Raw genomic sequence first — 12183 nt, 5'->3', positions numbered from 1 at the left:
TCACGCAGAAAGTTGCTCATTGAAATGCTTGTGTTCTTAGTGGGAATTGCTTTGGTCTTTGCTTTTCCTCGTGCAGAGTGTGCCACCAACCCTTGCCTCCATAACGGTCTGTGCAGGAAGATTATTTCCACGGGTGAGACTATCTGTGGGTGTCAGAAGCCCTTTGTGGGAAGAGACTGCAATATTGGTGAGTAGATGCGGCTTCATCCCACACACTGAGGTCAGTCTCAGTCAAAGGAATGTCACGGCCCCTCGTCAGGCTCAGTTGGATTGCGTCTACACCCCCCACCTCCATGGAGGTCTGCTTGGGGAGGTGGATTTTTTTAGACCATCAATCTTTTGTAGTTGTAGGGGGCTTTAGGGCCCTGGGTATAATAGGTTTTATATGGGGATTTTATGGAAGGGTTATGTTGTAAGCCTCCATGAGTCTTCAAAAACTGGTGGGATATAAGCCTAATAAATAATCTGTAAACCACTCCACGGAGCGGTAAGAATAAAAGAGTAAGGGGTAGGTGGGAGGAGAAAGGGGCGGGGTGGGGCGGGGCGAGTCCAGGATAAAAACTTGAAGGGGCCAATCGGGAGGCGCAAAGCTCCTCCCGATTGGCCCCTCTACTGCATCACAGATGTGATGGGCCTGCTCCGAGCCCTGCGCCGAAGCCGGGGACTGGAGGGGGGGGCTGGGCGGGGGAGCAGGCCACAGCTTCCCGGGGGGGGAGGGAGAGTGCCGGGGATAGCTTCCCCACGCTCCCAGAGCACACCCGCTCCCTCCCTAGCCCGCTGGGGGTGCTCGGTGGCGAGGGAGGGTTTCCCAGCCCCAGGTGGCAATTCCCAGCCCCAGGAACTGCGAGCCGCGCGCAGCGCGGCTTGCAGTTGCTCCCGGCCTGACGTGGCGAGAGGCGCGAAGCGCCTCTCGCCGTGTCAGGCCGCCGCCCAAGGGAGCGCAGAGCAGCCATCCGCGCTGCCCCAGAAGAGAGAGGGCGAGGAAGAGAGCGAGCGAGCGAGCGAGCGCGCCGGCCCCCGAGAGCCCAGCCGCCCCCGTCTCCAGACAGCCGGGCAGGGAGGCTTCTCTTTAAAAAGAGAAGCCGGCTTGCTGGGGCGGCGGTGTGACGCGGAGCCGCCATCCAGCCGCCCAGGGAGGCTGGGCAGGGGGGCGGCGCACTCGCTCCCTCGCTCTCTTCCTCGCCCTCTCTCTTCTGGGGCAGCGCGGATGGCGGCTCCGCGTCACGCCGCCATCCCAGCGAGCCGGCTTCTCTTTTTAAAGAGAAGCCTCCCTGCCCGGCTGACTGCCTGCCTGCCCCGGACGCTGCTTCCAACGCACAGGCACACGGCCCGACGGACAGCCAGGCGGGCGGGTGGAAGGAAAAGGTCGGCCGCAACGGTGGAGAGAGCATGACGGGAATTGTAGTCATGCGTCAGGCCACTGCCTGGGACAACTCCTGGACTCCTGGGTAACCGAGAAAAACAGAACCGCCGCTCGAGAAAAAGAACCGCCGAGAAAAAGAACCGCCGCCCGCCACCCAACTGAGCCCCCGAAGACCAGCAGAGAGCAGCCAGGACCAGCGCAAGGGCGGTAACTGGACCTGGGATTCTGACTGGCCTTGGGAGGGAGGACCGCGCCGCCGCTTCTCGGGGGGGGGGGTTCTGAGAGAGGGGGTGGGTGGGTGGCTGGGAGCGTGTCCCTTACCCTTCCCCCTTCTCCCCTTCAAACCCCAACCAAAAAATGCAGGTAGTCCCCCCCCCCCAAACCCACACTCACTGCTAGCGCCCATTGCATTTAGAACTGCAATGGGCTTGATTACTAGTTAATCTATAACATATAAACAATAAAGTCATCATCCCAAATATAGTAAAGTAGTTGAGCCCTGCCTGGAGTCAGCACACGGAGCCATTCACAAACAGGGCTAGGATCGACCTCAAGCTGAACAGCTAGCAATCTGGGTGGGTGGCCGGCCCTGTCAGTCTGAAGGCTGGCGGAGAAGGCAACTCACCGGCAAGTGTTACTGCAAGTATTTTCCTGTGTTTGTTAGCAGGTCATTGTGCTGAAATCATTATTGCATTTATAAGAAAAATTATGCAGCTGGAAACAGGATTTTTCTTGTCGCAAAACCAAGCAGAAATGCAACGGAGCCAAATTAAAAAACAACAACATGACATTGTTAAAAAGTGGGAGGGAACATTGAATGAAGCCAAGAATCTCTGGAAGAAAAAAAGAGGTTTTGAGAGCAGAATAAAGAAATAAATGTGTGTTTATTCTTAGGATGTGCAATAACATGGAAGTGCTCCCCTCCCCACACTGCCCAATGTTCTCCAGAGGCGTCTCTGAGGGAGGAGCGCCAGAGCCAGAGGTCACCCCTGAGCCAGCAGGCCCTCCATAGCGTGGGTGGACAGTGAGACTAGCAGCCAACTTCTCTGAGGCCTCTTTTCTCTGTCTTTGATCCAGATCCTAGTCAACGGTGCTATCGTCGGAATGCAACAAACTACAAAGGTGTAGTGAAGAAGACCGCTGCTGGAAACCATTGTCTGCCATGGAATTCAGACTTGTTTTACCAAGAGCTTCATTTAGGCACGGTTGAAAATCCTCTGCAACTGGGATTGGGACCACACTCATACTGCAGGTAAGGGCAGGATATTGGCACTCAAGGATATTGTGAGGAAAAGGTAGGGTCACCCCAGATCAATCATGTTCGTTGCAGAGGGAAAATTTTAAATGCCCAAAATCAAAACGGAAATTGCATTCCGTGTAGACGGCAGGGACTGAATCGACCTGGGATTGCAATAAAAGCTCCGTGCAGATTCCACCCTGGAGTGCTTTTAACCCTCGATATTTGAAAAATCGCATGACTAAAGGTGCAGCTCTCTGCTTTTCCCCAAACTAACTTGGACATTGCTTAGTCAGGGATATCAGTTCAAGTGCTTCCTGGTTGCGAAACTTTCCTCCCAAGATTTATTTTTTCTTTGTTACCCTCTGGATGTGCTCCAGAACCAGCAGAGATTTGCCTCTTCTCTGAGAGGCTGCTTGCTGTCTGGCTGTCTGGTTGCTTGGCTCCCCCCTCCCCCCTCCCCCCCGCGCTCATTACAGAAAGAGCCTCGTGCTGCTTCTCCGCCGGCTTTCAAAAGAGGAGAAATCCTCCACCCGCCCCTCTCTCAGCTCCCCGAATGAAGTGCAGAGTACTTTCTGTTTCAAGTCAGGGGAAAGTAATGAGAAAGACCCGAGCTCAAATTGATCTGAATTCAACAGGAATAAACAAAGTACAGATTCAGCCCTGGTGGGCTTCTCCCAAGGGCCAGACAGCACCCTCCCCACTCCAGAGGGGGGGGCACTAAGACAGACTTCTCTGTCTCAGCTTCAGTGTGGGAATAACAGTGAGAAAGCCACTTCAGTGACCTTGGTCCTTCTTATTTGCCTGTAGCTGTGATGATCAGGACATGGTCTTTGTTCATCCATTTGGCTGGCAGGGTGCTGATCTAGTGGGCACTTGGACCAAGCTAAAATGAGGTGGAGGAGAAGCAGTAACATTGGGACATTGTGAGGCCCTGATTTCCTCCTCTCTCTCATACATTAGGAATCCAGATGATGATGTGCAGCCCTGGTGCTATGTTATACAGGATAACCTCATGTCTTGGGGTTACTGCAATGTCACATTGTGTGGTAGGTAACATTTTGTTCAGGGTTCCGTTTGAACTGTGGATGCTACAGCTGCATTTCACATCAACAGAGTAAAGGTCCATGGGGGGGGGAGGCTAAGTGGATGGACAAGATATTGCTGGAATGATCAGGAGCACATGAGGCATCATGGCCCCTCAGGCCCAACAGGCCAAGGCCGTTTGAGGGATTTGAAAATTCCCCTGGGGGCCCAATCCTGATTGGAGATCTTGGCCCCCTCCTGTTCTGGTGTTGAAAAGGCACATTTAGGGAGTGACGGGAACAAGACTGCCTGGTCCCAATGTGTTTCAGATACAATCAAAATCAGGATTTTTAGATAGCCAAATTCTCCTCAAAAAGGCACTGGGGTTGGAAGCATGCATAGTGCCACGCTCTGTTGGGCACCAAGAGAGAAAATGAGATGCTGGGGAGAAGGAGGCCCTTTCCCTCGTCCAGGTTCTGGTACCCTTTGTGGGGGAGTTCTGCTGAGGCAGTGGGGTGACAGATCCAGTCATGGGTTCCTGCTCTCTCTCTCTCTCTCCTCTCTAAAGAGGAGCTCCTCAAGTTTTATCAACAGCTTGGGCAGGATTGTCTGGATCATTTGACCAGCCTCTCACAGAATCACAGAGTTGGAAGGGTCCATAGAGGGCATCTAGTCCAACCCCCTGCTCTACGCAGGATCAGCCCTAAGCATCCTAAAGCATCCAAGAAAAGTGTGTATCCAACCTTTGCTTCAAGACTGCCAGTGAGGGGGAGCTCACCACCTCCTTAGGCAGCCTATTCCACTGCTGAACTACTCTGACCGTGAAAAATTGTTTCCTGACATCTATGTCAAGGGCACACAGAACTCACAACCAGGCTTCTATAGAAAGAAAGCTTTAATTGGAAGTAGATCTGAACACTTTAACATCTGAAGTCAAGAGTGTTCAATATCGGGGATGCAAGCAGTTATCAATACAATTCTCCCACCGAAACCAGCCCCGTTCCCAGGGGAGGGGCGCCATCCCCCACCCAGGTGCCACCCCAGGCTTCCTGCCAAAGTGTCTCTGTTGGCGCGGCCTTGGTCAGCTCGGCGCCTCCAGTTGTAGATAAGATGTTTACAGGGGCACTGGTAACAAAGTATCACTGCAGTGAGAACATGCAATGTGAAAGTGGAGGGGGGATCAAAGGAGGGGGGGATCAAAGTAACACTACAAAGCTCTAAGCATTCTGGCTACATTGGAAAGGCAGCAAAAATACACACACACAAAGATGGAGTCCCTCAGGTTCAGTTGAATCAAACATGGCAGAGAGCAAGGGGCTGATCCTGACAATCTAGCCTATATCGTTGTACTTGTAGTTTAAACCCATTACTGCACGTCCTCTCCTCTGCAGCCAACGGAAACAGCATCCTGCCCTCCTCCAAGTGACAACCTTTCAGATTCTTAAAGAGGGCTATCATGTCCCCTCTCAACCTCCTTTTCTCCAGGCTGAACATTCCCAAGTCCCTCAACCTATCTTCATAGGGCTTGGTCCCTTGGCCCCAAATCATCCTCGTCGCTCTCCTCTGTACCCTTTCAATTTTATCTACGTCCTTCTTGAAGTGAGGCCTCCAGAACTGCACACAGTACTCCAAGTGTGGTCTGACCAGTGCCGTATACAATGGGACTATGACATCTTGTGATCTTATGATTTTGATGTGATTGGTAGGAGCCAGGAGTGACTGAGAAAGGAGAGCCCTGAGATTACTGAAGAAGAAGAAGAAGAGTTGGTTCTTATATGCTGCTTTTCTCTACCCGAAGGAGTCTCAAAGTGGCTTCCAATCGCCTTCCCTTTCCTCTCCCCATAACAGACACCCTGTGGGGTGGGTGAGGCTGAGAGAGCCCTGAGATTACTGCTCGGTCAGAACAGCTCTATCAGGGCTGTGAGGAGCCCAAGGTCACCCAGCTGGTTGCATGTGGGGGAGCGCAGGATCAAACCAGTCTTGCCAGATTAGAAGTCCCCACTCCTAACCACTACACTAAGCTGGCAGGGTGAGGTTCTCTGAGGCTGGCTTGACAAGTCCTTTGCATCTGGGCAAGCCCTTTGCGGAGGTGCTGGGCCCAGGGCAGCACACCTGCTGCTTGGATGTGAGGCGTGGTCCACATCCACAGGGCAATGGGATCGCATCCTGTACACCTCCAGTAATGCCGGGATTCTGAAACCCTGGGACTGGGCTGGACATGGGAGAGGAACAGTGTAAGTGACAGAAGCAGGAGCATCTTTTCCTGGCTTATCTAGCTCCTTTATAACCCTGCCCTTCCTCACTGATGAGTTCACAACATTCTCCTCTCATCCTTTTTATGATCACAGCCACCCCCTGGGGAGAGTGCCTGATCGGCCCAAGGTCACTTGGCAAGTTCCCATGTCAGAAACGGGGATTCAAACCTGGATCTCCAAGATCCTAGCTTGACACTAGAGCCACTCTGGTTCTCCCCACCGGGATGAAATTCTGACCTTCCCACATGACCCTTGGCTTTTGCCACCTGCCCTGAGCAGAATATGCTGCAATGACGGAGCAGCCACCAGGCCATTCTCATCATGCGAAATCTGGGCCATGTGTGTCCTGCTTGGTGTCTCCTTTGCTGCATCCAGCATGGAGATTTTGGTCCCGCAATTAAATTTGTTGCTTGCTAAGGAAAGACTCAGAGGGGTGGGCTGGGGGAGAACCAGGGTCCAGAGGATGAGAAGATTTGTTCTTCACTTAGCAAGCAGGGGAAGATTAATGCCCAACCCAGAAATCTTTGAAGAGTTTGCTGCTGTCAGAAGATCATGCGGGAGAAGACATAAGAAGCGGAGTTTCGTTAGACCGAGGATTATTGGAGGGTCTGCTGCATTGCCAGGATCACACCCTTGGTTGGTTGCCATATACATGGAGAACAACTTCTGTGCTGGCAGCCTCATCCGTGCTTGTTGGGTCGTGACATCTGCCCATTGCTTCGCTAACAGGTAAAAACTTGGGCAAAACCCCTGCATGCCCCTTTGGACCAAGCCCTCAGAGCGGAGGCTGAGCTTCAACTGGATTGAATTGAGGGGGGGGGGGGTGAGGCTGAGAGAGCCCAATGCTTTAAGGTTAGAATTTTAAATAGTTGGGAATTCAGTCCATGTCAAGTTAAGCTTTTGCTATGCAAGCCTCAAGGCATCTGCTTGTCAGCCTGTATCACACTCCCATCCTTCTGCCTGGGAGGATTCAGGGCATTTCCACACCTCCTTCCAGCTGAGGACCCACAATGCACAGCAAAGTGCTTCCGTGTGGAGTGTCTCTATTCAGCATCCCCATCTGCAGAGTGTGGGTTCCCAGTGTGCCTGGCATGTGGCCAAAGAAACGCGTTCCATGCTGCGTGCCCATGCATCTCAGCTAAGGGGGTCCTGGGTGGAGGCCCGGGATCGGCTGCACACTTGGCTGGGATCCTGAAGCGTGCTGAAGCTTCGGCCCTGGCAGGAAGGGTGTGGGGCAGGGCAGAGTTGTCTTTTCACTGTCCATGAATTCCATCGGAGTGTTTCGTTAGGCCAAGGCTATTGCCAGGCTGCGCTACCTTTGGATACTGGAGGAGTGGGGCCCCTCTCCCATGTCTAGAATGGGGCTGCACTTGTACTTCCCCAGGACCGGCCCATCTGCTGTGTGACTCTGGAATCAGGCTTGGTCTCCATTCTGAACCACGCAGAGGCAGGGTTGAGTCTGGCTCCCTTCACCATCCAATCCCATCAGACAGAAATGTGTTGTCATCCCAAGGAACTTTGTTTCTTCACCTTACTAAGAGAAAGGGGAAAGCGAGCGATCACTAGCACTCCCTTCATGTCAGAGATCGACTCAAGAGGTCAGTGCCCAAGTAGTTCAGTTGCCTTGTTCAGTTGCTTGGCCAGGAATGTTGTGCTTCCCAAGTCATCCCAAGCCTGTAACATTGCGTCCTGTTTGCCTTCTCTTCAGCCCACTGAAGTCAACGATCCAGGTTGTTTTGGGACAGCATTTTTTCAATAAAACAACAGACATTACTCAAGAATTTGAGGTAGAGAAGTACATCATGTTTCCTGATTACACAGTTTACAACCCAACTGAAAATGATATTGGTGAGGCTTTTTCTTGTTTCTGGCTTTATTTCCCACAAGCACCTGTCAGTCGTTTAGTCAAGAACATATTTTATCATTTTACTGTACAATTAGAAATGTAGCATGCTACTACTGTGCAGAGAAAAATACAAAAATGTTTGAGAACGTTTCCTCTACTGCATCTGTGATGGAGCATTCTCAGTATCCATTTCCTTTCAGTTGCACATCTGTGGCTCTTCCCAGAGTTTATGTCAGATGACCCTAAAGGAGTCAGTCAACAGTAATAACAAAATGGTTCTTGTTGTACGGGGGGTTCGCTAGGAAATAAGCGGGACGCGGTTGTGCATCAAGCAGCTGTTTATTGCTCCCAGGAGGGGGTCCATGTTGAAGGTCACCACCCAGACTGGGGACTTGCCTGGACAAGCCCCCACTTAGATACCGCCCTAGGCCGAGCCAGATTGGCTTAGCGGTGCTTGATTGATTCAAACTCATTGGGCCCCGCGGGTGGGGACCCGACAGCTCATTGGTTGTTCTTCGGGCTGCTTGGATCCTGCTCCAGACCCCAAGCTCAGCTCTCTGCTGCCTCGCATACACAACTCCCCTCCCCCCTTAGATAGTCACTCAGGAGGTGATGGATGAAGTCCTGTAGGTATCTGGGGCCACACGGGTCCATCCTGACCAACATGGCTCTTGCGCTGGCAGGGGCCGGCCCCTGCCGGACTGCACTGCCGAACTTCTGGGGGCCGCCACTGCCGCCGCTTCCGACCTGGGTGACCTTTGTTTGGCTACCAGGCTGCAGGGTTGTTGTGTCTCGCTGGGCGCAGTATTGGCAGTGGCCTCGGGTGTCCCTCCGTCTGGTTGCATGTGGTGTTCACGGCGGCGCAACTGGTCCAGGTGTCGCCGGAGGGTCCATCCGTCCTTGCACTGGACCCCATAGGACACTGGTCCCGTTGCATCCATAACGGTGGCTGGAATCCAGTTGGGCTCGCCGCTGTAGTTATGGACATAGACTGGATCGTCTGACGCAAAGACGTGTGGCGCGGCCGTAGTTCCGCTCAGCAGCAGACAGTGTCTGTGAGTAAAAAGACACTGGAGCATCGCGTCCATCAGGCAGGCGGTGGCTTAGGATGGCACCGATCCCATGTTGTGAGGTATCATAGACCAATATGACCGACTGCATCTCATCAAAGTGGGCCAATACACAGTCGGACATGAGGAGATGCTTGACCGAGTCGAAGGCGGACTTCTGCTTGGGCCCCCAGACCCAGGGAGTCTTCTTGTCGAGGCGCCTGTGTAGAGGCTCTGCAACGGTGGCCTTGTTGGGCAAGAAAGAGTGGTAGAAGTTCAGGAGGCCCAAGAAAGCTTGGATGTCATGTTTGGTTGTCAGTGGAGGTGCCTTTTGGATGGCCTTCACCTTGTCCTCAGTTGAGTGGATCAAATTTCAAATTAAATTTATTTTAATACAGCACTGCGGCCAGATAAAACAGATAGTAAGAAAAAACATTTCAGAATAGAAAATTGCAAAACCTGTAAAAATTTAAAATATATAAAATTGTATAATTGATGGGTACATTATAAAAAATGCATAGTAAAATTCCTCTAAAAATCTTCACAGTTCAGTGGATTCCCGAGGAACTCCACCTCGGGGACACCCAGGTGGTATTTTCTCGCTTCCACTTCAGCCCGGCTGCGGTGTGGCAGCGCAGGGCATCCCTGAGTCAGCTGGCGAGTTCCGGGACTGTGCTCCTGCCATGAGGACATCATCAAAATATGGAATTACCCCCAGAATTCCTTTGAGAAGATCTTCCATCAGGTTCTGGAAGATCCCGTTGGCTGACTCTGTAGCCGCTTGACACTTAATGCCCCTCGGTGGGTGACGATTGTTTGGTCTTTGGCCGCTGCCTTGTTGACTGGCAATTGCTGATAGGCAATTTGTCGAGTTTGGTGAATATCTTGCCCTTTGCCAGCGATGCCAGAAGATGGCTAATTACCGGAACTGGGTATGAGTGCTGCTGCAGCGCTTTATTTAGAAGAAGAAGAAGAGTTGGTTCTTATATGCCGCTTTTCTCTACGCGAAGGAGGCTCAAAGTGGCTTACAGTTGCCTTCCCTTTCCTCTCCCCACAACAGACACCCTGTGGGGTGGGGGAGGCTGAGAGAGCCCTGATATCACTGCCTGGTCAGAACAGTTTTATCAGTGCTGTGGCGAGCCCAAGGTCACCCAGCTGGTTGCATGTGGGGGAGCACAGAATCGAACCCGGCATGCCAGATTAGAAGTCTGCACTCCTAACCACTACACCAAACTGGCTCACTTTAGCGTGTATTTGTAGTCCGCACACATGTGTACGTCCCCGTTTGGCTTGATGGGGTCACGATCGGGGTCTCTCAGTGTGCGCTTGGCACGGCCTCAAGCATGCCTTGCGCCAGGAGCTTGTCCAGTTCTGCGTCGATGCAGGGCTTCAGTGCAAACGGGACCCGCCGGGCCTTGAGCTGAATAGGTACCACCTGAGGGTCGAAGGCCAATGAGATTGTCGGCCCGGTGTAGCAACCAAGCGATTCATCGAAAACGGTTGGGAACGTCCTCTAGCGACATGGTTTGGAGCTTATGGACTCGATGGATTCCGCTGATGGTGATTCCCAGCGGCTCGACCCAGTCTAGTCCCAAAAGGCTGGTCCGTTCCCCTTGGACAATTACTCGGGGCAACCTCCCTGCAATGTCTCGGAAACATACATGGAAGTCCCCCACACCCTTGATCGGTACCCGTCCTCCCATGTAGTCCTTTACGAGGTAGCCTAAGGGGCTGGGAGGGGGTCCCGATTTGGGCAGAGGCGCCTGAGGGTTGTGCTTGAAATGATTGAGAGCAACGACCCTGTATCCAGTTCCATGGTGCAAAGGGCCCGCTCTATGCTTACCCCCAGTCGTATCTTTCCATTCCATGTGGAGTTCAATATGATGGTGCAGGTGCTGTTGGTCAAGAGGCACTGCTGGTGGCTGACTGTCTCGCGCTGCCCCCGGTTACTTTTATGGGTCCTCAGTTGCAGGTATGCACTCTCGTATGCCGTTGGGTGGGTCGCAGAATCTTGCTGTGAGCAGCACACCCAGGAGATGTGCCCTTTCTTGTCACAGACACGGCAGATTGCATCGTGGAATCGGCACGCATTGCATCCGTGTGGGCCTGTGCAACTAGTGCACGGCCTCGTCGGGGGTACTGGGTAGTGGTGCGGCCAAACCTCATTGTGGTTCACCTTGGCCTCCTCGTCCCCGTCATCCTCACTCAGGTGCTCATGGTGGACGGCAGTCGTAGACTGCGTTGCTGGTGGGCACCTTGATGCCTTGTGGCCTCGGACAGCCCTGGCGCTGCGGTTGGCGGCAACAGCATTGTCGGTGTCTTCCAGCACGTCTTTGAAGGTCTGTTCCCCTGTTCTTTTGACTAGGCTGCCCCGTACCTGTGAGCCAAAGGCCACATATATATTATTTAAATCCTGCCAAGAAGAATTGATCCTATTGAAGGACTTCATTAGCAAACAAAAACAACCACTGATGAAAACTGACTTGAAAACGGTTATAATCTAGACGCCGTTTTGGTTGTTCAAATAAAAAGAAGAGATTAGTCACGTTTGTTGCATTCATTGTGAAACGGTTTATTGTAGCCTAGGATGGGTTCTTTTTTCTATTGGAAGAAAATATACCAGCAAGCGATCTCCCCTGGTTGTGGGTCATAATGCTCCTGGAGCTTGCGGAGGATCTGGTCCAGATCTGCGACGTCCATATCATCGGGTGCAAAGAGGTCTTAGGCCAGGTCAAAGATGGTGGCCCCACAGGATCTCAGGGACAGTGCCCGTATCCTCGCCACATCGGTTATGGCGTTGGCCGTGAGGAAATGGCAGAAACGTTTCTTGTAGCTTTGCCATCGGGTCGGGTGGCTGGGGTCGAATGGCTCAAGCCAGTTTGGTGTAGTGGTTAGGAGTGCAGACTTCTAATCTGGCATACCGGGTTCGATTTTGCGCTCCCCCACATGCAACCGGCTGGGTGACCTTGGGCTCGGTGACCTTGGGCTCGCCATGGCACTGAGAAAGCTGTTCTGACCGAGCAGTGATATCAGGGTTCTCTCAGCCTCACCCACCCCACAGGGTGTCTGTTGTGGGAAGAGGAATGGAAAGGCGACTATAAGCCGCTTTGAGCCTCCTTCTCATAGAGAAAAGCGGCATATAAGAACCAACTCTTCTTCTTCTTCTTCTTCTTCTCTTCTTCTCTTCTTCTTCTTCTTCTTCTTCTTCTTCTTCTTCTTCTTCGTCTTCTTCTTCTTCTTCCTTCTTCTTCTTCTTCTTCTTCTTCTTCTTCTTCTTCTTCTTCTTCTTCTTCTTCTTCTTCTTCTTCTTCTTCTTCTTCTTCTTCTTCTTCTTCTTCTTCTTCTTCTTCTTCTTCTTCTTCTCTTCTTCTTCTTCTTCTTCTTCTTCTTCTTCTTCTTCTTCTTCT

At 52.3% G+C, this 12183-nt stretch overlaps 1 protein-coding gene across 6 annotated transcripts in view; it reads left to right on the top strand.

The window, feature by feature from the left end:
• Positions 1-12183, top strand: part of HGFAC (HGF activator) — a 68364-nt gene that overhangs the window by 45180 nt on the left and 11001 nt on the right. For all 6 annotated transcript variants that reach the window (XM_077302472.1, XM_077302475.1, XM_077302473.1 and 3 more), the window contains 5 exons: positions 77-187; positions 2441-2615; positions 3564-3649; positions 6370-6610; positions 7590-7729. In XM_077302472.1, coding sequence (XP_077158587.1) covers positions 77-187; positions 2441-2615; positions 3564-3649; positions 6370-6610; positions 7590-7729 — 753 coding nt within the window. The remainder of the gene's footprint in view (positions 1-76; positions 188-2440; positions 2616-3563; positions 3650-6369; positions 6611-7589; positions 7730-12183) is intronic.

The sequence above is a fragment of the Paroedura picta genome, chromosome 10 (genome assembly GCF_049243985.1).
Source record: "Paroedura picta isolate Pp20150507F chromosome 10, Ppicta_v3.0, whole genome shotgun sequence".
In the NCBI taxonomy this organism is placed as follows: Eukaryota; Metazoa; Chordata; class Lepidosauria; order Squamata; family Gekkonidae; genus Paroedura; species Paroedura picta.
The sequence above is the reverse complement of the archived record's forward strand: the minus strand, read 5'-3'. Positions and strand labels throughout refer to the sequence as shown.